This window comes from Pan paniscus, chromosome 1 (assembly GCF_029289425.2).
Source record: "Pan paniscus chromosome 1, NHGRI_mPanPan1-v2.0_pri, whole genome shotgun sequence".
Taxonomy (NCBI): domain Eukaryota; kingdom Metazoa; phylum Chordata; class Mammalia; order Primates; family Hominidae; genus Pan; species Pan paniscus.
The window spans coordinates 98883857-98909118 of NC_073249.2; the positions used below are offsets into that span (position 1 = coordinate 98883857).

A 25262-nucleotide genomic window follows, 5' to 3' on the forward strand; every position below is an offset into this window, starting at 1 on the left:
GAACCTTCCCCTACACAGTGACCACTCATTGCTATCCTGCCTACAGAGAGCCTCAGATTTTCTCACCTATATGTCTGGTTGATCCCAGGTTTCCCACCAGAGACATTTTCACTGAGTGCAGGAGATGTAGGGGAGGAATGACCAGAGCCCACAGATCCTGGTCGAAAGGACGTGCTCTTTTTGGCTACCTGCTTCCGTGACTGGGCAAGCTGGCTTTCCAAGCTTCTAGGAGATTAGAGAAGAGGGCATATAGTAAGGGATGTGGAAAATATAATATGAAAGAAACTGAAGAAAAAGAATAACACTCACTCACTGTCACCTGCTTGGGGGGATACAGGTGGAGCAGGTGGGAATGGTGGGGCAGGTGGAGCTGTAGGCTGTGGGGGTTCCACTGGCTTGAACTGGGTTCCAGTACCAGTCAGATCCTGTGTGTACTGGACAACAGGGCCTTTGCTCCTCACAGCACCTATAGGAAAAAGGAAATTGAGCACTGAGAAGATGATAGCTATGATGCTTGTATTCAGTCACACATCTGATCCTTAACTTATACAATATAAAAAGGCAGCAATGGCTGGGCGCAGTGGCTCTTGCCTGTAATCCCAGCAGTTTGGGAGGCCGAAGTGGGCAGGTTGCTTGAGGTCATGAGTTTGAGACCAGCCTGGCCAACATGGTGAAACCCCGTCTCTACTAAAAATACAAAAATTAGATGGGCGTGGTGGTGCACATCTGTAATTCCAGCTGCTCGGAAGGCGCAGGACAATCACTTGAAACCAGGAGGTGGAGGATGCAGTGAGCTGAGATCACATCACTGTACTCCAGCCTGGGCAACAGAACAAGACTTCGTCTCAAAAAAAAAAAAAAAAAAAAGCAGCAATGGACACATCTTGAGTAAGTGCTTAGACTCTCAGTTCCCATTATTGACTGGCATGGACGCTGGCATACATTGTTTTTTGACTTAGATAATACTTTTTCTTCTATTAAAGTGAAAGCAAGTTTATTCACAAAGTAAAGGAATAAAAGAATAACGGCCAGGCACGGTGGCTCATGCCTTTAATCCCAGCACTTTGGGAGGCTGAGGCGGGCAGATCACCTGAGGTCAGGAGTTCAAGACCAGCCTGGCCAACATGGAGAAATCCCGTCTCTACTAACAATACAAAAATTAGCCTGGCATGGCAGCAGTCGCCTGTAACCCCAGTTACTCGGAAGGCTGAGGCAGGAGAACTGCTGGAACCCGGGAGGCGGAGGTTGCAGTGAGCTGAGATGGTGCCACTGCACTCCAGCCTGGGCAAAAGAACCAGACTCCATCTCAAAGAAAAAAAAAAAAAAATTGCTACTCTGTCAGCAGAGTAGCCTCTTTTTTTTCTTTTTATAGACAGTGTTCCACTTTGTTACTCAGGCTCAAGTGCAGCGGTGTGACCTTAGCTCATTGTAACCTTGAAATCCTGGGCTTCAAGCAATCCTCCTGCCTCAGCCTCCAGAGTAGCTAAGGCTACAGGTGCACACCACCACACTCAGCATTTTTTTTTTTTTAAGAGATAAGAGTCTTTCTATGTTGCCCAGACTGATCTCCAACTCCTGGCCTCAAGTGATACTCCCACCTCGGCCTCCCAAAGTGCTGAGACTACAGACACGAGCCACCATGCTGGGCCTTAGATAAGACTTTATATCTTCCTATCTCAGATGATTTACCTAATTATGTTATACTTTGGGGAAATATTTTCAGAAATATATTCTTTAACCAACTAATTTTGGCAGGAAAAATCAACCAGAAAGTATAACAGTAATATTAAAAAAGAAAACCAAATCTGTTTTTTGTTTGTTTCTGAGACAGGGTCTCGTTCTGTTACTCAGGCTGGAGTGCAGTGGCACGATCTAGCTCACTGCAACCTCGACCTCCTGGCTTCAATTGATCCTCCCACCTCAACTTCTTGAGTAGCTTGGACTACAGCTTAATGCCACTGTACCCAGCTAATTTTTGTGTTTTTTTGTAGAAACAGGGTTTCACCATGTTGCCCAGGCTGGTCTTGAATTCCTCAGCTCAAGCAAACCACCTACCTGTCTCAGCTTCCTAAAGTGTTGGGATTATAGATGTCAGCCACTGTGCCTGGCCAGGTCTGGGTTTTCAAGAAAACTGACTATACGCTGGATGTGGTAGCTCATACTTGTAATCCTAGCACTTTGGGCAGCCGAGGCAGGTAGACAGCTTGAGCCCAGGAGTTCAAGACCAGCCTGGGTAACATATCAAGCCCCGGGTCTATTTAAAAAAAAAAGAAAAAGAAAAAACTAACCATAGATAACACACAAAACTGACAATTCTCATGTGGATAACAGAGGGTAACTACTATCACCCTAACCTAAAGCCAACTGTTTCAGATTTTTATGTGGTTGTTTAGAACAAATTAGAGCCACAGCATGTGGAAGCAGCAGCACAAATTGATCACCGTGATTGGAAACAACTCAGGGCATATATCCTGTTTCCAATGAGTATACAGTGTAACCATGCTAATCAAAGGATAGCCATTGTATATAATCTCCTCTGCTGGTTGGCCTGTTTCTTCCTTCCTCCAGGAATCTTTCAGGACATACCCATATTTGGACGTGTCCTGAGCTGTCCTTGCTTCTTCTCCAGTGCAGAGGCTGAGGATGTTTTCATGCTGAACATGGGCTCCAGCCGTGTAGAGCCTCGATAGATCCACTCACATCTTTTGTCATCCTGGGGAATTGAGAGAAAAGAATGAAGGGAAATAGCTTAAAGGCTAGAATCTATCCTGTCCTGTGTAGAGGATATATACCATGTGTCACCTCTGGGAATCCTCCCTGATGAGCCTTAAATTCCTTATCTAAGCTAAGCACAGTGGCTCACGCCTATAGCTTGTAATCCCAGCACTTTGGGAGGCTGAGGCAGGTGGATCACCCGAGGTTGGGAGTTCAAGACCAGCCTGACCAACATGGAGAAACCCCGTCTCTACTAAAAATACAAAATTAGCCGGGTGTGGTGGCGCATGCCTGTAATCCCAGTTACTCGGGAGGCTGAGGCAGGAGAATTGCTTGAACCAGGGAGGCGGAGGTTGTGGTGAGCCGAGACTGCACCATCGTACTCCAGCCTGGGCAACAGGAGCGAAACTCCATCCCCCCCCTCCCCAAAAAAATTCCTTATCTACTTAATAAAGTATGTGCCAGGATCCATGATGGGTATCAGGAACACAACAATGAAAAATATATACTCCTTGTTTAAGGAATTACAGGAGCAACAGATATCTATACTGAGTATAAGAGGTATGACAGCTGGGCACAATAGCTCACACCTATAATCCTGGTATGTCGAAAGGATGAGGCAGACAGACTGCTTGAGCTCAGGAGTTCGAGACCAGCCTGGGCAACATGGCGAAACCCGTCTCTACTAAAAATACAAAAATCAGCCAGGTGTGGTGGCATGCACTTGTAGTCACAGCTACTTGGGAGGCTGATGTGGGAGGACCACTTGAACCCTGGAGGTTGAGGCTGCAGTGAGCTGTGATTGCACCACTGCACTCCAGCCTGGGTGGCAGAGTGAGACTGTCTCAAAAAACAAAACAAAACAAAACAGGCCAGGCGTGGTGGCTCACGCCTGTAATCCCAGCACTTTGGGAGGACAAGGCAGGTGGATCACTTGAGGTCAGGAGTTCGGGACCAGCCTGCCAACATGGTGAAACCCCGTCTCTACTAAAAATACAAAAAATTAGCCAATCCCAGCTACCCGAGAGGCTGAGGCAGGAGAATCACTTGAACCCAGGAGGCGGAAGATGCAGTGAGCCAAGATCATGCCATTGCACTCTAGCCTGGGCAACAAGAGTGAAACACCGTCTGAAAACAAAACAAAACACCAAACAAAAAGCATGATAAGGATCATAAGGCCTTAGAAGTAACGGGCTGAGGTAACACCAAGAAGAAATATAACTTCTAATTTCTTCTGGCTACTCTGGGCACACTGCCTATCAGGTAGCCTTGTTCTGCAAGCAGCAGTATTAAAAAATGTTTTTAAAACTTTTAAAAATAAGAAATATGATTCTAAGAAGGGAGAGAGAAGGGAGAAAAGGATGAGTACAAAATACCTAAGAGTTAAACTGAGCCTTGAAAGATAATCAGGACTCCTTGATCCCTCTTCTTCGTCCCACTATCCTACTAAAACCTTAACCCTGGAAAAATGGAATTGGCTGCCCTTTCTGTACCTACACACAATGTGAATACTCCTAAAGAAAAAAAAATAAATAAATCAAAACCATGCAGATTCGTATCATAATTCAGATAATTTATTTTCAACAATGACCTGCAGAGGAACAACAAAAAGGGCAAAGTAAAATTTGACCAAAAACAGTGAGAACACATACGAGGATAAGAAAGAGGAAGGCTATGGAATAGCTATAAAACCATCCTCATTACTGCTTCTTAAGTTCCCCCCCACCAACCTCTGCCTCCAAAATTGTAGAGAAGAACAGTACCAGGAAGAGGATCCTGACTAGGCTGCCATCCACCTCCTCAACTCGGGACTTCCACCACGTGCCTTCCCACTCAGTCTTGATAAGCTGGCCACTCTTGAGCAGTACCATGGGGCGGTTGGGGTAGGCAGTGACATACTCCTCTATGAAGTCACGGCAGGAGATGTCTTCTATGTCCTCCCAAGTCTTTGTCACTGTTTCAAGGAAGAAGTAGAACTGAGAGGGCAAGTGGGGCATGTCTTGATAGGGAAAAGGCTTGGCCAGGAGACATTTGATACTTTTTAAGTTGAAAAGGAGAGAAAAAGTAAAATCAGAACCTCAAGGGAAGCAAAGCCAAGACCACCTAAGTAATAAACCTAATGTACAAACTGTACATACTTACAAATCAAGTAAATACTAAATAAGAAATGTACAATATAGGTGATTCACTTATTTTACACAAATGGATGTTTCTCCTCTGGAAAATTCAAGTGGAAATTCTTGCTCACTTGTTGATCAGTCTAGTGGTAAATTTAAAAAGATCAGGTGGCATCATGAAATGAAAAAAATTAGTCCTTCCTTCTCATTCTCTATCAGGTTTTTAAGAGGCTCAGAATGTGTTTACTGTCATGTTATGTGTAAACAAAAGTGTTAGTTGATTCTTCTGCAGTTAAAAATGATTGTTTCCATAGGAGTCTGCTCCCAAGCCAGGGTAACAAATATAGTGGACACTATGAGGTTCCATCTAACACAGCTTCTGTGGAAAGCATTATGCAGACTACACATTTATACAAATGTTAGGTGCAGTATGACACTAGGAAAGAAGTAACACCTTTTCCAACCTAACTCACTTAGAAATGAAATTGAAGCACATCTATAACGTGAGCAGTCTACTCAAGGCCATTCATGATCTTCTAGTGTCTCACTCTTTGTCTACAAAGACCCAGTCCTAGAGATGAACAATAAAACTGTATCTCTTTTGGGAGCAAACTGACCTTTGGGAGCAAAAGACATCAACCAAACTTATGCTCTTTGAGACTGAAATACCAAAAACACTAGGGCTTTTCAACTGGATGTCCTAAGAAGAAATACAAGGTAAAGGAGAAAACTGAGCTAAGGAATAAGGGAGAAACACTCACGTGGCCGGCAAATGGGATACAGTTCCGACTGTGTGACATAGGAAGCATAGCCATCATCAAAGAAAATGAGAAACCTATAAAAGAAGAGTGACAGCAGAAAGATCTGGGGGTTATGATATTTAACATGATCCACAGAAATTATTTTATCATAGCTTCTACTTCTCTGGATCACAACACGATGCACTCCAGGGAAGACAATCCAGTCCACTACTTTCTTCCTGTTTTTCTTTCTTCTCAACTTGAGAGTTAGGAGTTCTCCCTTAATTTAACCAATACCTCCCTACTTTTAAAAAAACACATATACATATAAATATTTTTGAGACGGAGTCTCCTTCTGTCGCCCAGGCTGGGGTGCAGTGGTGCAATCTCGGCTCATGGCAACCACTGCCTCCCAGGTTCAAGAATTCTCCTGCCTCAGCCTCCCAAGTAGCTGGGATTACAGGCATGCGCCACCACACCCAGCTAATTTTTGTATTTTTAGTAGAGACAGGGTTTCACCAGTTGGCCAAGCTGGTCTCGAACTCCTGACCTCAGGTGATTCACTTGCCTTGGCCTCCCAAAGTGCTAAGATTACAGGCATGAGACACTGGGCCCGGCCAAAAAACATATATTCTTTTTCCTCTATCAGATTCCTATGCTGCCAATAACCATTTAATCTCCATTTCTTTCTTCTGTGTGAATTGTATTCCCCTGACCATTAATCAATCCTCATTATTCTCTTCCTAGTTTTCTCTTTGAGGAAAGAAAAGGAAAAAAAAACAGGAGGAGAAAGAGGAAGAAAGAATTACTCACATGACTCCTGTGGTAAAGAAAGAGTAAGGGTTTCAGTCCACTGGGGACTAAGAAGACAAAAGCTAATTGTGGTATCTGGTCTATGGCACGAACAGGGCAGGTGCTGTGCTCCCAGCCTCTACCCCTTTACAGTCCTCTGTCCAGGTACCTGAGCTTGTTTTTGACGTTTGGTGTCTCAGCTACAATGCCAGCATAGAGCCAGACCTGATTCCCATCTTTGTATTTGGCGACCACCCGACTGCCCACATACAGCTTGTCAGCAGGAGGGTGGTAATCATAGGCAATATGGTTCCCCGACAGTAGACTCTTTCCTTTGTTGTCAAATTTCACCTTGTATTTCTTCCCTGGCCCTGAGTAAAAGGGAAAGATAAATCTTTTTAAAAACTGCCAGTTTCTGTATAAATCCAGGCTGCTATGTGAGAGACAAATGGGAAGGTTATGGGGAAAAGAAACAATCAGCAGTGGAGGGTGCAGGTTGCCTTTCAGGAGTGGTTCCTCCAAGTTTGCACATACCAACTGTCTGGATGGCAATAAGGGTGCCTTTGTGCCAAGTCTTAGTTCTCTTCTTGCCCAGAATTCGCATGCTGACTATCAGGTCACCATCTTTGCTTAGTTCTCCAGACATCTGACTCAAGGTTCCTATAGAAGAAGCAAAGTTATTCTCAAGAGTTATGACATAGATTCGGTAGAGAACGGGAAGGTAAAGAGGGTACTATGGTAATTAGGGAAAGTGGGGTAATTTTTTTTTTTTTTTTTTTGAGATGAAGTCTCACTCTGTCACCAGGCTGGAGTGCAGTGGTGCGATCTTGGCTCACTGGAACCTCCACCTCCCTGGGTTCCAGCGATTCTCCTGCCTCAGCCTCCCGAGTAGCTGAGACTACAGGCGCGCAAGGTGGCACCACTACACCCAGCTAATTTTTATATTTTTAGTAGAGACGGGGTTTCACCATGTTAGCCAGGATGGTCTCTATCTTTTGACCTCATGATCCGCCTGCCTCGGTCTCCCAAAGTGCTGGGATTATAGGCATGAGCCACTGTGCCCGGCCAATTTTTTTTTTTTTTTTGAGATGGAGTCTCGTTCTGTTGCCCAGGCTGGAGTGCAGTGGCATGATCTCGGCTCACTGCAACCTTCACCTTCCGGGTTCAAGCGATTCTCCTGCCTTGGGCTCCTGAGTAGCTGAGATTACAGGCGTGCGCCACCACGCCTGGCTAATTTTTGTATTTTTAATAGAGACAGAGTTTCACCATGTTGGTCAGGCTGGTGTCGAACTCCTGACCTTGTGATCCACCCACCTCGGCCTCCCGAAGTGCTGGGATTACAGGTGTGAGCCACCGTGCCTGGCCCATCTGGAGAATTTTTAAACATTTTTTTTTTGTAGAGATGGGGTTTCACTATGTTGCCGAGGCTGGTCTTTAATGCTGGGCCTAAAGTGATCCTCCTGCCTCAGCCTCCCAAAGCTGCTAGAATTACAGATATGAGCCACCACACCTGGCCTCAAACCTTTTCGTAACAAGAGTCTGAGTGATTCTCTTCTCCCTAATCTCCACCTGGAAGCAGTCATGAGGATGGAAACAGCCTAAATGTAGGACACTAAAGAGGTATTGAGATAAAACCATCACAGACTGGAAAAATCACCATCAATGTAACTGGGATTTCATAACTACTAAGGATACTGAGTCTGGCATGTCACAAACAATTAGCAGACATAAGACTTAAGACAAAATCTCTGTAAGAATTCACCTCCCATCTGTACCCAGGTATTTCTTGACCCTAACCTTTATGCAGATCCTGGGAACTGCTCTTCTTGTTGACAGCATCCATGAACTTCTGAACATCTTGAGCTGACTTTCTTAAGGCAGCCATAGCTTCACGGAGCTGTAGAAAAGGGGATGAGGAAAACAAGTTTTGAAACAGTAGCATGGGTTACAAATAACTTCAGAATAAGAAACAACTTGTATTTCACAAAACAAAATGGAGTGAGTTATGTTTGGAAGCTTATGGTTACTTTATCTGGCAAAGCTGCCCTTACTCTTTTTTTTTTTTTTTTTTGATATGGAGTTTAGCTATTGTTGCCCAGGCTGGAGTGCAATGGCACAATCTCGGCTCACCATAACCTCCACTTCCTGGGTTCAAGCGATTCTCCTGCCTCAGCCTCCGGAGTAGCTGGAATTACAAGCATGCGCCACCATGCCCGGCTAATTTTTTTTTTTTTTTGAGATGGAGTCTGGCTCTGTTGCCCAGCCTGGAGCGCAATGGCATGATTTAGGTTCACCGCAACCTCTGCCTCTTGGGTTCAAGTGATTCACCTGTCTCAACCTCCAAAGCAGCTGGGACTACAGGCACATGCCACCATGCCCAGCTAATTTTTGTATTTTTAGTAGAGACAGGGTTTCGCTATGTTGGCCAGGCTGGTCTCAAACTCCTGACCTCGTGTTCCACCCGCCTCAGCCTCCCAAAGTCCTGGGATTACAGGCGTGAGCCACCGTGCCCAGCCTAATTTTGTGTTTTTAGTAGAGATGGGGTTTCTCCATGGTTAGGCTGCTCTCGAACTGCCGACCTAAGGTGATCCACCTGCCTCAGCCTCCCAAAGTGCTGGGATTACAGGCGTAAGCCACCACGCCTAGCCTCTTTCTTTTTTTTTTTTTCTGAGACAGAGTCTTGCTCTGTCCCCCAGGCTAGAGTGCGGTGGTGCGATCTCAGCTCATTGCAACCTCTGCCTCCTGGGTTCCACTGATTCTCCTGTCTCAGCCTCCCAAGCAGCTGGGATTACAGGCATGCACCACCATGCCCAGCTAATTTTTGTATTTTTTTAGTAGAGATGGGGTTTCGCCATTTTGGCCAGGCTGGTCTTGAACTCCTGACCTCAGGTGATCCACCCACCTGAAACTCCCAAAGTGCTGGGATTACAGTCGTGAGCCAATGTGCCCAGCCCAAAGCTGCCCTTGCTTAGAAACCTAGTTCAAAAATCAAAGTTTCAACGTTAGGAAGCTTTTCTTGATTAATTTACCTAGCAAACACTGCTAAATTCCACTTTCATACAACACTCCTTTCTAGTGAAAGCATTTTTTGCTAACCTCTTTTTGAATTCTTACAGCATCAATCAGAGGACTGCAACGCAAAGGGCTGATCACAGGGTGAATGATTAGATACTGAAAGCTAAACTGATTAAATGGTTAGGCCAAAAAATTCTCCTATTTTCATATTCTTATCTCTCACCCTTCCCTTACCATCCTAACTTACCTTCTGGTCTTTTGGAGTTCTGCTCCCAGCATCACCTATGGACGAGAAGAACTCTAATGAGTGTCAGAGACTTACACAGAGGAACTTCTGGGAAATTAAGAACTAACTTACTCAAAAGCATTATTATGGGAGCATTATCAACAATAACTGAAAATAATCTTGATATAGGTATACACACAAATATAAAGTACTCAAAAGGGTCTGGAAAGACACAAAGTAAATAGCCAGGTGTGGTGGCTCACACCTGTAATCCCTGCTACTTGGAAGGCTTAGGTGGGAGGACCGACTGAGGCCAGTTCAAGACTAGCCTGGGCAACATAACAAGAGCCTGTCTCTTAAAAAAAAAAATTAGGCCAGGCGCAGTGGCTCATGCCTGTAATCCCAGCACTTTGGAAGGCCAAGGTGGGTGGATCACCTGAGGTCAGGAGTTTGAGATCAGCCTGGTCAACATGGTGAAACCCCGTTTCTACTAAAAATACAAAAATTAGATGGGCATGGTGGCACATGCCTGTAATCCCAGCTACTTGGGCAGCTGAGGCAGAAGTGCTGGAATCCGGGAGGCAGAGGCTGCAATGAGCTGAGACTGCACCACTGCACTCCAGCCTGGTTGACAGAACGAGACTCTGGCTCAAAAAACAATAATAATAAAAAATAAAAATGTATAGTTCAAGGCTGAACAACACAGCAAAACCCTGTCTTTACCAAAAAAAAAAAAAAAAAAAAAAAAATGCTGGGTGCAGTGGCTCACACCTGTACCCCTAGCACTTTGGGAGGCTGAGGTGGGTGGATCACCTAATGTCAGGAGTTCCAGACCAGCCTGGGCAACATGGTGAAACCAAACCCCTTCTCTATTAAAAACACAAAAATTAGCCAAGCGTGGTAGCAGGCACCTGTAATCCCAGCTACATGGCTTCACGAGAAGCTGAGGCAAGAAAATTGCTTGAACCAAGGAGGCGGAGGTTGCAGTGAGCCAAGACTGCACCATTGCACTCCAGCTTGGTGCAGTGTAAGACCAGTGGAGTGCAGTGGCGTGATCTAGGCTCACCGCAACCTCTGCCTCTCGGGTTCAAGCGATTCACCTGCCTCAACCTCCAAAGCAGCTGGGACTACAGGTGACAGAGTAAGACCCCGTCTCAAAAAAAAAAAAAAAAAAAAAAAAAGTAGGATAAAAATAAAACGTGTAGGCCGATGGTGGTGGCTCAAGCCTATAATCCCAGCACTTTGGGAGGCCAAGGTGGGCAGATCACCTGAGGTCAGGAATTCCAGACCAGCCTGGCCAACATGGTGAAACCCCATCTCTACTAAAAATACAAAAATTAGCTGGGCATGGTGGCACGTGCCTGTTATCCCAGCTACTCGGGAGGCTGAGGCAGGAGAATTACTTGAACCGGGACCTGGGAGGCGGAGGTTGCAGTGAGCTGAGATCGTGCCACTGCACTCCAGCCTGGGCTACAGAGCGAGACTCTGTCTCAAAAAAACAAGAAAAAATAAGTGTAATTCAGTGGTTTTTGGTAATTAAACTAACATCACTATCAAATTCTGGAGTGATGAAAAATTTCATCACTCCAAAAATTTCCTCATACCTATAGCAGTCATTTCTCATTCCTCCCTCCCCCAAACTCTGGCAATCACAAATTTACTTTCTGTCTCTATGGATTTGCCTATTCTGAACATCTCATATAAAGAGAATCATGTAATATGCGGTTCCTCAAACAAGGTTCATCTATGTTGTACCATGTATCAGTACTTCATTCCTTTTTTTTTTTTTTTTTGAGATGGAATCTTGCTCTGTCGCCAGACTGGAGTGCAGTAGTGTGATCTCAACTCACTGCAACCTCCACCTCCTGGGTTCAAGTGATTCTTCTGGCTCAGTCTCAACAGTAGCTGGGATTACAGGCGCACGCCACCACACCCAGCTAAATTTTGTATTTTTAGTAGAGACAGCCATATTGGCCAGGCTGGTCTCCAACTCCTGACTTCGTGATCCACCCACCTCAGCCTCCCAAAGTGCTAGGATTACAGGCATGAGCCACCGTGACTGGCCCCTTCATTCCTTTTTATGGCTGAATAATATTTTATAGCAGTCAATACATGGGTGTATGTGTATACCACATTTGGTTTATCCATTCATCAGTTGATAAACATTTGGGCTGTTTCTACTTTTGACTATTATGAATAATGCTGATATGAACATTCATTTATCAGTTTTTACATCAACAAATGTTCTCATTTCTCTTGGGTATATGGCCAGCAGTGGGTGGGTTATGGTAATTCTATGTTTAACCTTTTGAGGAACCAAAAGACTATTTTCCAAAGTGGCTATAGCATTTTATATTTCCATAAGCAATTTATGAGGTTTTCAATTCCTCCATATCCTTGTCAACATTTGTTATTGTCTTTTTAAAGAGACAGGTTCTCGTTATGTTGCCCAGGCTGGCCTTGAACTCCTGGGTTTAAATGATCCACCTGCCTCAACCTCCTGAGTAGCCAGGACCATAAGCAAAACCCAACACCTGACTCTAATCATTTTTAAGTGTACAATTCAGTGGTATTAAGTATATTTATATTGTTGTGCAACCATAACCACCATCCATTTCCAGAACTCTCTTCATCTTGCAAAACTGAAACTCTGTACCTATTAAACACTCCCCATTTTCCCCTACCTCCAGCCCCTGGCAGCCACCACTGAATGCTAGATATCTCATCTAAGTGAAATCATTTGTCTTTTTGTGACTGGCTTATTTCACTTAGCATAATGTCCTCAACGTTCACCTATGTTTGTCTTTTTTTTTTTAGTGGCTGTGTAATAATCCCTTGGGTGGTAATACTATATATATATATACATATATTTTTTCTTTGAGACAGATTCTTACTCTGTCATCCAGGCTGGAGTGCGGTGGCCCAATCTTGGCTCACAGCAACCTCCGCCTCCCGGGTTCAAGCAATTCTTGTGCCGCTGCCTCCCCAGTAGCTGGGATTACAGGCACCCACCACCATACCCAGCTAATTTTTGTATTTTTAGTAGAGATGGGATTTCGCCATACTGGCCAGGCTGGTCTCGAACTCCTGACCTCAGGCGATCCACCCGCCTCGGCCTCCCAAAGTGCTGAGATTACAGGTGTGAGCCACTGTGAGCAACCTACAAATTTTTTTTTTTTTTAAATCAGGCAGGCGTGGTGGCACGTGCCTGTAGTCTCAGCTACTTGGGAGGCTGAAGTCGAAGTGAGCTATGATAGCACTACTGTGCTCCAGCCTGGGTTACAGAGTGAGATACTGTCTAAAAAAAAATATATCAAATAAAGTTGAGGTTTCTATATCCTAAGAACTAGTGACTCTCTTACAGTATATACACTAAAAAGACTCCTGCACATGTGCATCAGGAGACATGTACAAGAATATTTGCAGTAGTGTTATCTGTAATCTCAAAAAATGTAAATCAATGTCCACAATCAGGAAAACTGATAAACTGTGGCATATTCATACAATGGAATACCATGCTGCAAAAAGCAAATAAGCTAATCATCATGCATCAACACAGTGTTGAAGAAGTCAAAGCCAAGGGAGACGTCAGAACTAAATGTAACTCTGAATGCATTCGCCTCACTAGCTAAACTATTCCAAAAAATAGAAATAAAAAAGTCAATACTTGGAAGCCAAGCTAAAAAATTAAAAGTTAAAATAAAAAAACTGAACAGAGGCCTACAGGGTGGCTCACGCCTGTAATCCCAGCACTTTGGGAGGCCGAGACGGGCAGATTACGAGGTCAGGAGATCGAGACCATCCTGGCTAACATGGTGAAACCCTGTCTCTACTAAAAAAATAGAAAAAAATTAGCCGGGCATGGTGGCGGGCACCTGTAGTCCCAGCTACTCGGGAGGCTGAGGCAGGAGAATGGTGTGAACCCGGGAAGTGGAGCTTGCAGTGAGCCGAGATCGCGCCATTGCACTCCAGCCTGGGCGACAGAGCAAGACTCTGTCTCAAAAAAAGGAAAAGAATAACTAGGATATGGAACTCTCAGGAAAATAAATTAAAACTCAGAGTTGCTAGATTATCTAAAAGTCAATATTCAACAAAAAGATAAGAGACATGCAAAGAAACATGAAAGTGTGACCTACACTCAAGACAAAAAACCCTGTCAATAAAACTGACTCTGAGTGATCCCAGATACTGGATTTATAAATATGCTCAAAGAACGATAGGAAATTAAGTTAAAAGGTTAAATGAAAATATACTAATACTTAATCAACAAGAGAATCTCAAGAGAAACTGAAACTATGAAATAAGGAACCAAATAGAAATTCCAGAGTTGAAAATGCAAAAACTGAAATGAAATACATATTAGAGGGGCTAAGTGGCAGAGTCACAACAGGAGTCAATGAACTAGAATATATAGATACCCATATAGAGAAATTATCCAATCCAAAGCACAGAGAGAAAATTGAAGAAAAATGAACAAAGCTTCAGAGACTTGTGAAAAGATGAATGTCAAGCATTCCACCATATATGTGGAAAGCAGGGAGAGACAAAAGGGAACAGAAAAAAAAACATGAAGAAATAACAGATGAAATACTTCCAAATTTGGTGAAAAACTTGAATCTACATACCCAAGAAGTTAAATGGACCTCAAGTAGGATTAAGAAAGAACTTGGATACATCCCAGTCAAACTAACACCAGAAGACAAAAAGAAAACCTTAAAACCAGCAAGACAAAACTGACTCATATACATGATACAAAAATAATTTCATCTGACTTTCCATCAAAAATAATAGAGGCCAGAGGGCACAGGGATGGCGTATTTGAAGTACTGAAAGAAAACTCTGTCAATCAAGAATTCTATATCCCAGGTGGGGCCGGGCACAGTGGCTCACGCCTGTAATCCCAGTACTTTGGGAGGCCAAGGCGTGTGGATCACCTGAGGCCAGGAGTTTGAGACCAGCCTGAACTACATGATAAAACCCTGTCTCTACTAAAAAGACAAAATTAGCCGGGCGTGGTGGTGCACGCCTGTAGTCCCAACTACTTGGGAGGCTGAGGCAGGAGAACTGCTTGAACCTGGAAGGTGGAGGATGCAGTGAGCTGAGATCTCACCACTGCACTCCAGCCTGGGCAACAAGAGTAAAGCTCTGTCACAAAAAAAAAAAAAAAAAAAATTCTATATCCTGGGTAAACGAAGATTGAGGGAATCCACTGTCAGCAGAACTGTACTGCAAGAAATATTAAAGGAAACCGTCTGGCTGGAAAAACATGACACTGGATGATAACTCAGATCCACAGGAAGGAATGAAGAGCAACAGAAGTGATAAACATCTGGGTAAATACATATTTTTCTTTTCTTCCCTTACCTTCTTTAAACATGAGACTGCTTAAAGCAGTAATTATAACACTAGATTATTGGCTTTAAACGTGTAGCTATAATATATTTGACAATAGTATCACACAGGAAGAGAGTGAAAGTAGAAGTATGCTGGTGCAAAGTGGCTATGTATATATATATATTTTTTGAGATGGAGTCTCGCTCTGTCCCCCAGGCTGGAGTGCAGCGGTGCGATCTTGACTCACTGCAAGCTCCGCCTCCCAGGTTCACGCCATTCTCCTGCCTCAGCCTCCCAAGTAGCTGGGACTACAGGTGCCCGCCACTACGCCCAGCTAATTTTTTTGTATTTTTAGTAGAGACGGGGTTTCACCGTGTTAGCCGGGATGGTTTCGATCTCCTGACCTCGTGATCTGCCCGTCTCAGCCTCCCAAAGTGCTGGGATTACAGGCGTCAGCCACCGCGCCCGGCCAAAATGGCTGTATTTTTACCAGAATTAAGTCAGTATTAATTTGTAATAGATTATGATTAGGTACAGATGCAACCCCTTTTATGAAAGCTAAAAAAAAGAAAAATCAGGAGCCGGGTGTGGTGGCTCACTCCTGTAATCCTAGCACTTTGGGAAGCCGAAGCAGGTGGATCACCTGAGGTTGGGAGCTTGAGATCAATCTGACCAACATGGAGAAACCCTGTCTCTACTGAAAATACAAAATTAGCCAGGCATGGTGGTGCATGCCTGTAATCCCAGCTACTTAGGAGGCTGAGGCAGGAGAATCGCTTGAACCCGGGAGGCAGAGGTTGCAGTGAGCAGAGATCCTGCCATTGCACTCCAGCCTAGACAACAAGAGCGAAAACTCCATCTCAAAAAAAAAAAAAAAAAAAAAAACAGAAAAAGAAAAATCAGAAGAATGACAGTGGTTTTCTGAAATGTTTGTTTGACTTTAAGAAGGCAACAAAGAAGAAACAGGGCTAGGCACAGTGGCTCACGCCTGTAATTCTAGCACTTTGAGAGGCTTAGGTGGACAGATCACCTAAGGTCAGAAGTTTAAGACAAGACTGGCCAACACAGAGAAATCCTGTCTCTACTAAAAGTACAAAAATTAGCTGGGTGTGATGGCGCGTGCCTGTGGTCCCAGCTACTCAGGAAGCTGAGACAGGAGAATTGCTTGAACCCAGGAGGCAAAGGTTGCAGTGAGCAGAAGTTGCAGTGAGATCATGCCACTGCACTTCAGCCAGGGCAATGGAGCAAGACTGTCTCAAAAAAAAAAAAAAAAAAAAGACAAAATAGGCCAGGCATGGTAGCTAAGGCCTATAATCCCAGCACCTTGGGAGGCCAAGGCAGGAGGATTGCCTGAGCTCAGGAGTTCGAGACCAGCCTGGGCAACATAGTGAGACTTTATCTCTACTACAAAAAAAAAAGTTAGCTGGGCGTGGCGGCATGCACTTTTAGTTCCAGCTACTCAGGAGGCTGACGTGGGAGGATCACTTGAGCCCAGGAGGTTGAGGCTGCAGTGAACTATGATCATGCTATCACACTCCAGCCTGGGGAACAGAGTGAGACCTTGTCAATCAATCAATTCATTCATTCATTCATTCATTCATTCAACAAGACTAAAATTATACAAAGTATATTCTCTGAACACAATAAAATTACTTAAAAATTAACAACAGAAAGATATCAAAAAAACCCCAAATATTTAGAAATCAAACAACCACAAGGAAAATTAAAAATGATGCCAAGTTTAATGAAGCTGAAAACACAACATAAAAAAAGTATGATATCCTGAGAGTGACATTGTATGGAAAAAAATTTATGAGATGCAGCAAAGCAATGCTTACGGGGAAATAAATAGCTTTAGAGCTTATATTAGAAAGGAAGAAAGGTCTAAAATCAATCCTGTAAGCTTCCACTTTGAGAGGCTAGAAAAAGAAGAACAAATCAAACCCAGTAAGTAAAAGGAAGAAAATAAACATCACACTGGAAATATATTTAATGTGATATCCTGGATTAGATCATGGAACAGAAAAAGTCCAGAAGCTGAATAAAGCCTGAAGTTTATATAAAAGTAATATACCAATGTTTGCTTCTTAGTTTTGACATATGTACTAGATGAGGGATATATAGGAACTCTATTACTTTTTCAATTTTTCTATAAATCTAAAATTATTCCAAAATAAAAGATTTTAAAAATCCACAAAGAAAAGTCCAAGCCTAAATGGCCTCAGCACTGAATTTATCAAACTTTTTAGGAAGAAATATCATTCCATACAAACTCAGAGGAGGGAACACTTCTCAACTCATTTACAAGGCCTATATTACCCTGCTACCAAAGCCAAACAAGGACACCACAACAGAACTATAAACCAATAGCCCTCATGAAACAGATGTAAAAATTTTTTTCTTTCTTTTTTTTTTTCAAAAAAAAAAATTAGAGAAGGGGTTTCACCATGTTGCCCAGGCTAGTCTTGAACTCCTGGGCTCAAGCAATCTGCCCAACTCGGCCTCCCAAGGTGCTGGGATTTCAGGCATGAGTCACAGCATCCAGCCAAGATCTTTTTTTTTTTAAATCAGCAAATCCAATCCAGCAACATATAAAAAGAATTATACATCAAGACCAAGGCTGGTTTACTCCAGGAATGCAAGGTTGGTTTAACATCTAAAAAAACAACTACTGTAATACATTCTTAATATGATAAAAGACAAAAGGAACATAGGAGAATGATACAGAAAAAGCTGACAAAATCCAAAATCCAATTAGGCTATGATAAAATCTCTCAAACTAGGATTAGAAGGGGATTCCTTTAATTTAATAAATGACATCTATAGGAAACCTACTGCTAACATAATTAATGGTTAAATACCAAATGCTTTCATATCAACATCAGGAAGAAGAAAAGGATGTCTGTTTTTTTTTTTTTTTTTTTTTTGGTGAGATGGAGTCTCACTCTGTCGCCCAGGCTGGAGTGCAGTAGTGTGGTTTCTGTTCACTGCAAGCTCCACCTCCTGGGTTCACGCCATTCTCCTGCCTCAGCCTCCCAAGTAGCTGGGACTACATGCGCCCGCCGCCACGCCCAGCTAATTTTTTGTATTTTTAGTAGAGATGGGGTTTCACCGTGTTAGCCAGGATGGTCTGGATCTCCTGACCTCATGATCCGCCCTCCTCAGCCTCCCAAAGTGCTGGGATTACAGGCGTGAGCCACCACGCCTGGCCAGGATATCCTGTTCTTGAAACCTTTTTTTTTTTTTTTGAAGACAAGAGTCTTGCTTTGTCACCCAGGCTGGAGTGCAGTGGCACAATCACAGCTCACTGCAGCCTCAACTTCCTATGCTTAAGAGATCCTTCCACCTCAGCCTCCCAAGTAGCTGGGATTACTGGGGTGCACCACCATGCCTGGCTAATTTTTTTATTTTTAGTAGAGATGAGGTCTTGCTATGTTGGCCAGGCTGGTCTCAAATTCCTGGGATCAGGGGATCCTCCCACCTCAACCTCCCAAAGTGCTGGGATTACAGGTATGAGCCACTGTACCTGGCCTGCTCTTAAAACTTATTCAACACTGTACTGAAGGTTTTAGTGAGTACAATAAGAAAAGAAAAAGAAAAGATATCCAGGGTAGAAAAGAAGAACTAAAACAGACTTTACTTGCATAAATTAGTTTTAGAAAAACCTAAGGAATTGGCTGGGTGCAGCGGCTCATGCCTGTAATCCCAGCACTTTGGGAGGCCAAGGCAGGTGGATCACAAGGTCAGGAGTTCAAGACCAGCCTGGCCAAGATGATGAAACCCTGTCTCTACTAAAAATACAAAAAATAGCTGGGTGTGGTGGTGGGGCAGGGGGTTTGCCTGTAATCCCAGCTAGTTGGGAGGTCGAAGCAGAGAATTGCTTGAACCCAGGAGGCGGAGGTTGCAGTGAGCTGAGATTGTGCCACTGCACTCCAGCCTGGGCAACAGAGCGAGACTCCATCTCAAAAAAAAAAAAAAAAAAAAAGAATATCCTAAGGAATCAACAAAAAGCTTCTAGAACTATGTGAGTTTAATGAGGTTGCGGGCTACAAGATCAATACACAAAAACCAACTGTATTTTTTATATTCTAATAACAGAACATACACTTACTATAAGTCCTGGCAATTCCACTATTTGATGGAATACCCCAAAATAGGGGTTACACAGAATGAGGAAAGCAAAGTAATACAATCAGGGTGTAGCACATAGGGAACATCTATGATACTAACAATGTTGCATTTTTTTCTTTAATAGCCAACTCAGGCAGTTTGAAATATGGAGTTAGTGACAATGGTTTCTCCTCTCTTCTATTATCTTCTATTTGCTCATCTTCCAGTGTTTCAACTTCAGTCCTGAGACTCTCCTATCCAAAGCTCATCCCTTACCTGAATCAATACTGAGGACATCATCATCTTCATCAGGAATCTCAATTATTTCTGTAGGCCGGGAAGATTCGTCCTCAGAGCTACTGTCCCGGTATTGTAGTCCCAGCTTGGAGTAGAAGTCCTTCACCAAAGACTCACAATTAGTCACTGCCCTAATATTGGAACACATGCAGAAAAGGTCAAAGCCAGTAGAGGAATTAAGAGATATAGAATCCATTACGATGTATATATATTTAAGGATAGACAGTCTTCAATTTAAATGGGCCACATTCCAAAGTGTCTCTGTTTAGAATTTAGAATGCTTTTTCTATAGAAAAATGTTTTAAATAGTGGTTTAGTTTCCAGACTAGTTCCTCAAAAATCCAAAGTAAGCCCAAAGTACAGTACTTTCACCCTTACCTCATTATTTACCTTGCTGTTATCTGAAAATGTATCCTGGCTGGCAGTGGTGGCTCACACCTGCAATCCCAGCAATTTGGGAGGCTGAGGCAGGTAGATCACTTGAGGTCAGGAATTTGACCTCCCCAGCCTGGCCGACATGGTAAAACCCCATCTCTACTAAAAATACAAAAATTAGCCGGGTGTGGTGGCACACGCAGCTACTCCGGAGGCTGAGACAGGAGAGCTGCTTGAACTCAGGAGGCGGAGGCTGCGGTGAGCCGAGATCACGTCACTGTACTCCAGCCTGGGTGAGACAGAGCAAGTCTCTGTCTTAAAAAAAAAAAAAAAAAACATGAAAAAATGCTCATTATCAGTGGCCATCAGAGAAATGCAAATCAAAACCACAATGAGATACCATCTCACACCAGTTAGAATGGCGATCATTAAAAAGTCAGGAAACAACAGGTGCTGGAGAGGATGTAGAGAAATAGGAACACTTTTACACTGTTGGTGGGACTGTAAACTTGTTCAACCATTGTGGAAGACAGTGTGGCGATTCCTCAAGGATCTAGAACTAGAAATACCATTTCACCCAGCAATCCCATTACTGGGTATATACCCAAAGGATTATAAATCATGCTGCTATAAAGACACATGCACACGTATGTTTATTGCGGCACTATCCACAATAGCAAAGACTTGGAACCAACCCAAATGTCCATCAATGATAGACTGGATTAAGAAAATGTGGCACATATACACCATGGAATACTATGCAGCCATAAAAAAGGATGAGTTCATGTCCTCTGTAGGGACATGGATGAAGCTGGAAACCATCATTCTGAGCAAACTATCGCAAGGACAGAAAACCAAACACCGCATGTTCTCATTCATAGGTGGGAATTGAACAATGAGAACACCTGGACACAGGATGGGGAACGTCACATACTGGGGCCTGTCGTGGGGTGGGGGGAAGGGGGAGGGATAGTATTAGGAGATATACCTAATGTAAGTGACACCAACATGGCACATGTATACATATGTAATAAACCTGCATGTTGTGCACATATACCCTAGAACTTAAAAGTATAATAAATTTAAAAACAATGTATTCTAAGTGACAACTAGAGCACCAGAAACAAATCTTTTGGGGGTATGGGAACTTACTAATGCTTCAGAGTTACGTAAGACAGAAATTCTTTACAATCCTCACTCCCTGGATGATCTTACTAGGGAAATGAAGCAATTGTTCTAAGATAGAGCACAGGAGGAAGAAGGGGAAAGGACTTAAGACTTGGACTCCCTTACTGCTGATCATGTATTAGCTGCTGACAGATGAAAATTATATTTACGGCTGATTGTAAGGTCAGATTTTTGACCATAAACTTTGAGGAAGAGTAAGGTTCTAAACATCTGTACTTCATAAAGTATAAAATTCTTGGTACACAGCCTGGCCAACATGGTGAAACCCTGTCTCTACTAAAAATATAAAAAATTAGCTGGGTGTGGTGGCGGATGCCTATAATCCCAGCTACTCGGGAGGCGGAGGTGGGAGAATCACTTGAACCCGAGAGGTGGAGGTTGCAGTGAGCCAGGATCACTCCACTGCACTCTATCTAGCTTGGGTGACAGAGCGAGACTCCGTCTCAAAACATAAAATAAAATGCTTGGTTCAATGTCATGAACAATTATTCTCTAAAAACATCTCCCAATGGAGAGATTTCCTTCTATTTTCCATGGAGTTCTCACCTGGATGCATCATCAAAGAGTTGGTCAACGTGAGCCACCTCATATTCTTTCTGTATTACCCACGTCTCTAACTCTGCTAGCTGCTTCTTGCGTTGCTGTACACAATCCATCTTCTCCAGTTCCTCATCGATGAAATGCCGAAGTTCCTCCATAGAGATACCCAGTTCCTCAACCACTGCCTGTTGCAGCTCTGCAATCTCTTCAGACTCCACTGTAGCTGTTGCTGCATCCAAACCAATGCACCCAGGAAGGGAAGACATGCTTTTGTCCTCTGCATGGAACAGAAAACAAATTAAATTGGAGTCCTTATAACTACAATCAATCAATAGAGAATTTCAGTTCCCTAATAAAACTAATCCTACTCTGCTGCCTGTTATTCTATTCAAATATTCCATGTTCTCCCTCCCTATTCTCCAGAATCTGATGCTGAGATTTTTAAGAGTTCTTATCTTCTGCTGTACGCTAACACTCCTGAAAAAGATTTAAAAGTTTGAGACGGCATGGAGAACATTCATTAAGCAGTAGAGAGCTACTGAAAATAATGTTTTGGGCTGGCACAGTGGCTTACACCTGTAATCTCAGCACTTTCAGAGGCCGAGGCAGGAGGGTCGCTTGAGGGCAGGAGTTCAAGACCAGCCTGGGCAACATGGCAAGACTCGTCTTTACAAAAAAATACAAAAATTAGCCAGGTGTGGTGGTGCATGCCTTTAGTTCCAGCTACTCAGGAGGCTGCAGTGGGAGGATCGCTTGAGCCCAGGAGTAGCTGCTGTAGTGAGCTATGTTCGCGCCATGCATTCCAGCTTGGGTGACAAAGTGAGACCCTGTCTCAAAACAAATCAAACTTTAAAAATAATCTTTTGGGATACTGAAGAGAACCAATCTAGAAGATATTTTTGTGGTCTATATGTGTTCCTTAACAATGTGATAACTCTTTGTATGCTATGCCTAATTTAAACAAAACCCCACCTGGGGATGGAGTTGATTTGTAACTCACTAACTCAGTGTTTTCTCTTTCATTACTTGTTCCCCTTATATTACTTTGCTTCCATGTGGAATTTTAGTTTTTAAAAAGTCTATGGTATTCAAACACACGAAAGCTTGCAGCAAAAAGGTTTCCCCCAAAGTACAGAGAAGTAAAGCAACCTGGGAATAAAACGTGGGTACCTAATATCCACAATCCAAATACTTCACACATTCGTGTGAACTGCTTTTTTAGTCAAACGGTTAAAGAAAATCTGATTTTCAGCGCCTCCATTTTCCTTTGCCCACACACCAGCCCACCCCCGTGCTACCCATTCTAGGGGTGCGTCCTACCCATTCGCAAACCCAGTTCAGCCCCGCCCCCGTTCGCCTCTGGGGAAGACTTCCTTCCCACCCTCGCCCGACCCCCTCCCACAAACAAAACGTCCCAGATAAGCCTTTGGTCACCAAATAACTCAACAGTATTCCCCGCACCTCCCGTCTTCCAGCTTCAAGGGCTCTTTTTCACCAACCAGACCCCAGACTCACAACTCTGGGGTCGGCCTCGACGGAAAAGAGCGAAAGCGAAGGGATAAGGGAGGAGGGGGAGGGGAGGAAGCGTGAAAGAGGGAAGGGGAAGCAAAAGAAACGCCCGGAAGCAAACCTTTAGTGCCGTTCCGGTCACCGCGACGGTAGCCTGACGGGGTCAAATCCAAAGCCGCGGGGCGCCCCTCAGAGGCGACGAAAACTAAGGGAACTACGCATGCGTTAAGGCAGAGCCTTCCAGGGGCACACGTGAGAAGAGACTGGCAGGGCAGAGTAGGCGTGGCCAGTATATTACCGAGTCTCCGCCGCTCCTACCACCCTCGACTAGTGGCGCCATTACTATATTCATTGTGTAAAGACTTAGGGAAACACTCATAGGTTCAGAGCTTTATTCTCCCAGTTTTACTTGAGTTTGTTTTGTTACATAAGTGATACAAATTGTAAAGGCTATCAAGATGTAATAAGAAAAACGTGATAATATTCTCTCTTGCCCCATCACCACTCCGCTCCTTTCAGGTAATACAGCTTCATTTTCCAGTCTTGTATGTACGAGTTTCTGTATTTGGATTTTTGTTGTTTTCATTTAACATATGGACATTACCTGAAGCCAATAAAAAAGGTAAAACTTGTATTTTTGGCCGGGCGCGGTAGCTCACGCCTGTAATCCCAGCACTTTGGGAGTCAGAGGCGGGCGGATCACGAGGTCAGGAGATGGAGATCATCCTGGCTAACACGGTGAAACCCCGTCTGTACTAAAAATGTTAGCCGGGCGTGGTGGCGGGCGCCTGTAGTCCCAGCTACTCGGGAGGCTGAGGCAGGAGAATGGCGTGAACCCGGGAGGCGGTGCTTGCGGTGAGCGGAGATCGCGCCACTGCACTCCAGCCTGGGCGACAGAGCGAGACTCCGTCTCAAAAAAAACAAAAAAAAACCCCAAAAAACCAATAACTTGTATTTTTGACACCTCAATAGTTTAGATTGTTTAGATTGTTTTCCGTTCTCAGCCCCGACAAATAGCGCAACAATAAAAATAAACATCCTTTTGAAGTAGTACTTTTATTTCTGTAGAAAAGATTCCCCAGGCCGGGCGCTTTGTGTCCGAGGCTGGAGGATTGCTAGAGCCCAGGAGTTCCAGACCAGCCTGGGCAACACGGCGAAACGCCATCTCGACTAAAAATACAAGATAAAAAAAAAAAAAGCCAGGCGTGGTAGTTCGCGTCTGTGGTCCCAGCAACTCCGCAGCTGAGGCGGGGGGAGGATCGCTTGAGCCCCGGTGGCAGAGGCTTCAGTGAGAGGAGATCGCGCCACTGCACTCCAGCCTAAGTGACCGAGCGAGACTCCGTCTCAAAAACAAAACAAAACAAAAAACAAAAAGAAAAGATTTCCCAAAATGGAATTTGAGTAAAATAATATGTGCTTTTTTCCTTTTTTTTTTTTTTTTTTTTTTTGAGAAGGCGTTTCATTCTATCGCCCAGTCTGGAGTGCAATGGCACGATCTTGGCTCACTGCAACCTCCACCTCCCGGGTTCAAGCGATTCTCCTGGCTCGGCCTTCCGAGTAGCTGGGACTACAGGCGCGTGCCACCACGCCCGCCTAATTTTTTGTATTTTTAGTAGAGACGGGGTTTCACCGTGTTAGCCAGGCTGGCCTCGTCACACCTCGGCCTCCCAAAGTGCTGGGATTACATACAGGTGTGAGCCACTGCGCCGAGCCTTCCTTTTTTTGTTTGTTTGTTTTTGAGACTGAGTTTCGCTCTTGTCACCCAAGCTGGAGTGCAATGGTGCGATCTCAGCTCACTGCAACCTCCACCTCCCGGGTTCAAGCAGTTATCCTGCCTCAGCCTCCCGAGTAGCTGGGATTACAAGCCCCTGCCACCACACCCGGCTAGTTTTTGTATTTTTAATAGAGACGGGGTTTCGCCATGTTGGCCAGGCTGGTCTCAAACTCCTGACCTCAAGTGATCCACCCGCCTCGCCTCCCAAAGCGCTAGGATTACTTACAGGCGTGAGCCACTGCTCCCGGCCCTTTCTTTCTTTTTCTTTCTTTCTTTTTTTTTTTTCTGAGACAGAGTCTCGTTCTGTCGCCCAGGCTGGACTGCAGTGGCACGATTTCGGCTCACTGCAACCTCCACCTCCTGGGTTCAAGCGATTCTCCTGCCTCAGCCTCCTGAGTAGTTGGGACTACAGGTGCGTGCCACCACGCCTGGCTAATTTTTTGTATTTTTAGTAGAGACGGGGTTTCACTGTGTTAGCCAGGATGGTCTCAATTTCCTGACCTTGTGATCTGCTCACCTTGGCCTCCCAA

General features: G+C 44.1%; 1 protein-coding gene across 6 annotated transcripts in view; it reads right to left on the reverse strand.

Annotated features, from left to right (window-relative positions):
* Positions 1–23191, reverse strand: part of SETDB1 (SET domain bifurcated histone lysine methyltransferase 1) — a 38335-nt gene extending 15144 nt beyond the window's left edge. The window contains exons 1-12 of one of the 6 annotated variants that reach the window (XM_055101485.2): positions 23080–23185; positions 21456–21726; positions 19326–19477; positions 9627–9661; positions 8162–8261; positions 6899–7024; positions 6534–6735; positions 5594–5667; positions 4479–4669; positions 2587–2713; positions 310–466; positions 67–222 (exon numbers count right to left, since the gene is read on the reverse strand). In XM_055101485.2, the coding sequence (XP_054957460.1) occupies positions 67–222; positions 310–466; positions 2587–2713; positions 4479–4669; positions 5594–5667; positions 6534–6735; positions 6899–7024; positions 8162–8261; positions 9627–9661; positions 19326–19477; positions 21456–21715 (1580 nt within the window). In that variant the 5' untranslated portion in view covers positions 21716–21726; positions 23080–23185. Of the gene's footprint in view, positions 1–66; positions 226–309; positions 467–2586; positions 2714–4273; positions 4670–5593; positions 5668–6533; positions 6736–6898; positions 7025–8161; positions 8262–9626; positions 9662–19325; positions 19478–21455; positions 21727–22619; positions 22778–23079 lie in introns of those variants that run through there. The other 5 variants (XM_034934957.3, XM_008970455.4, XM_008970454.4 and 2 more) reach the window with 5 other exon arrangements.
* Positions 23192–25262: the final 2071 nt, after the last annotated feature.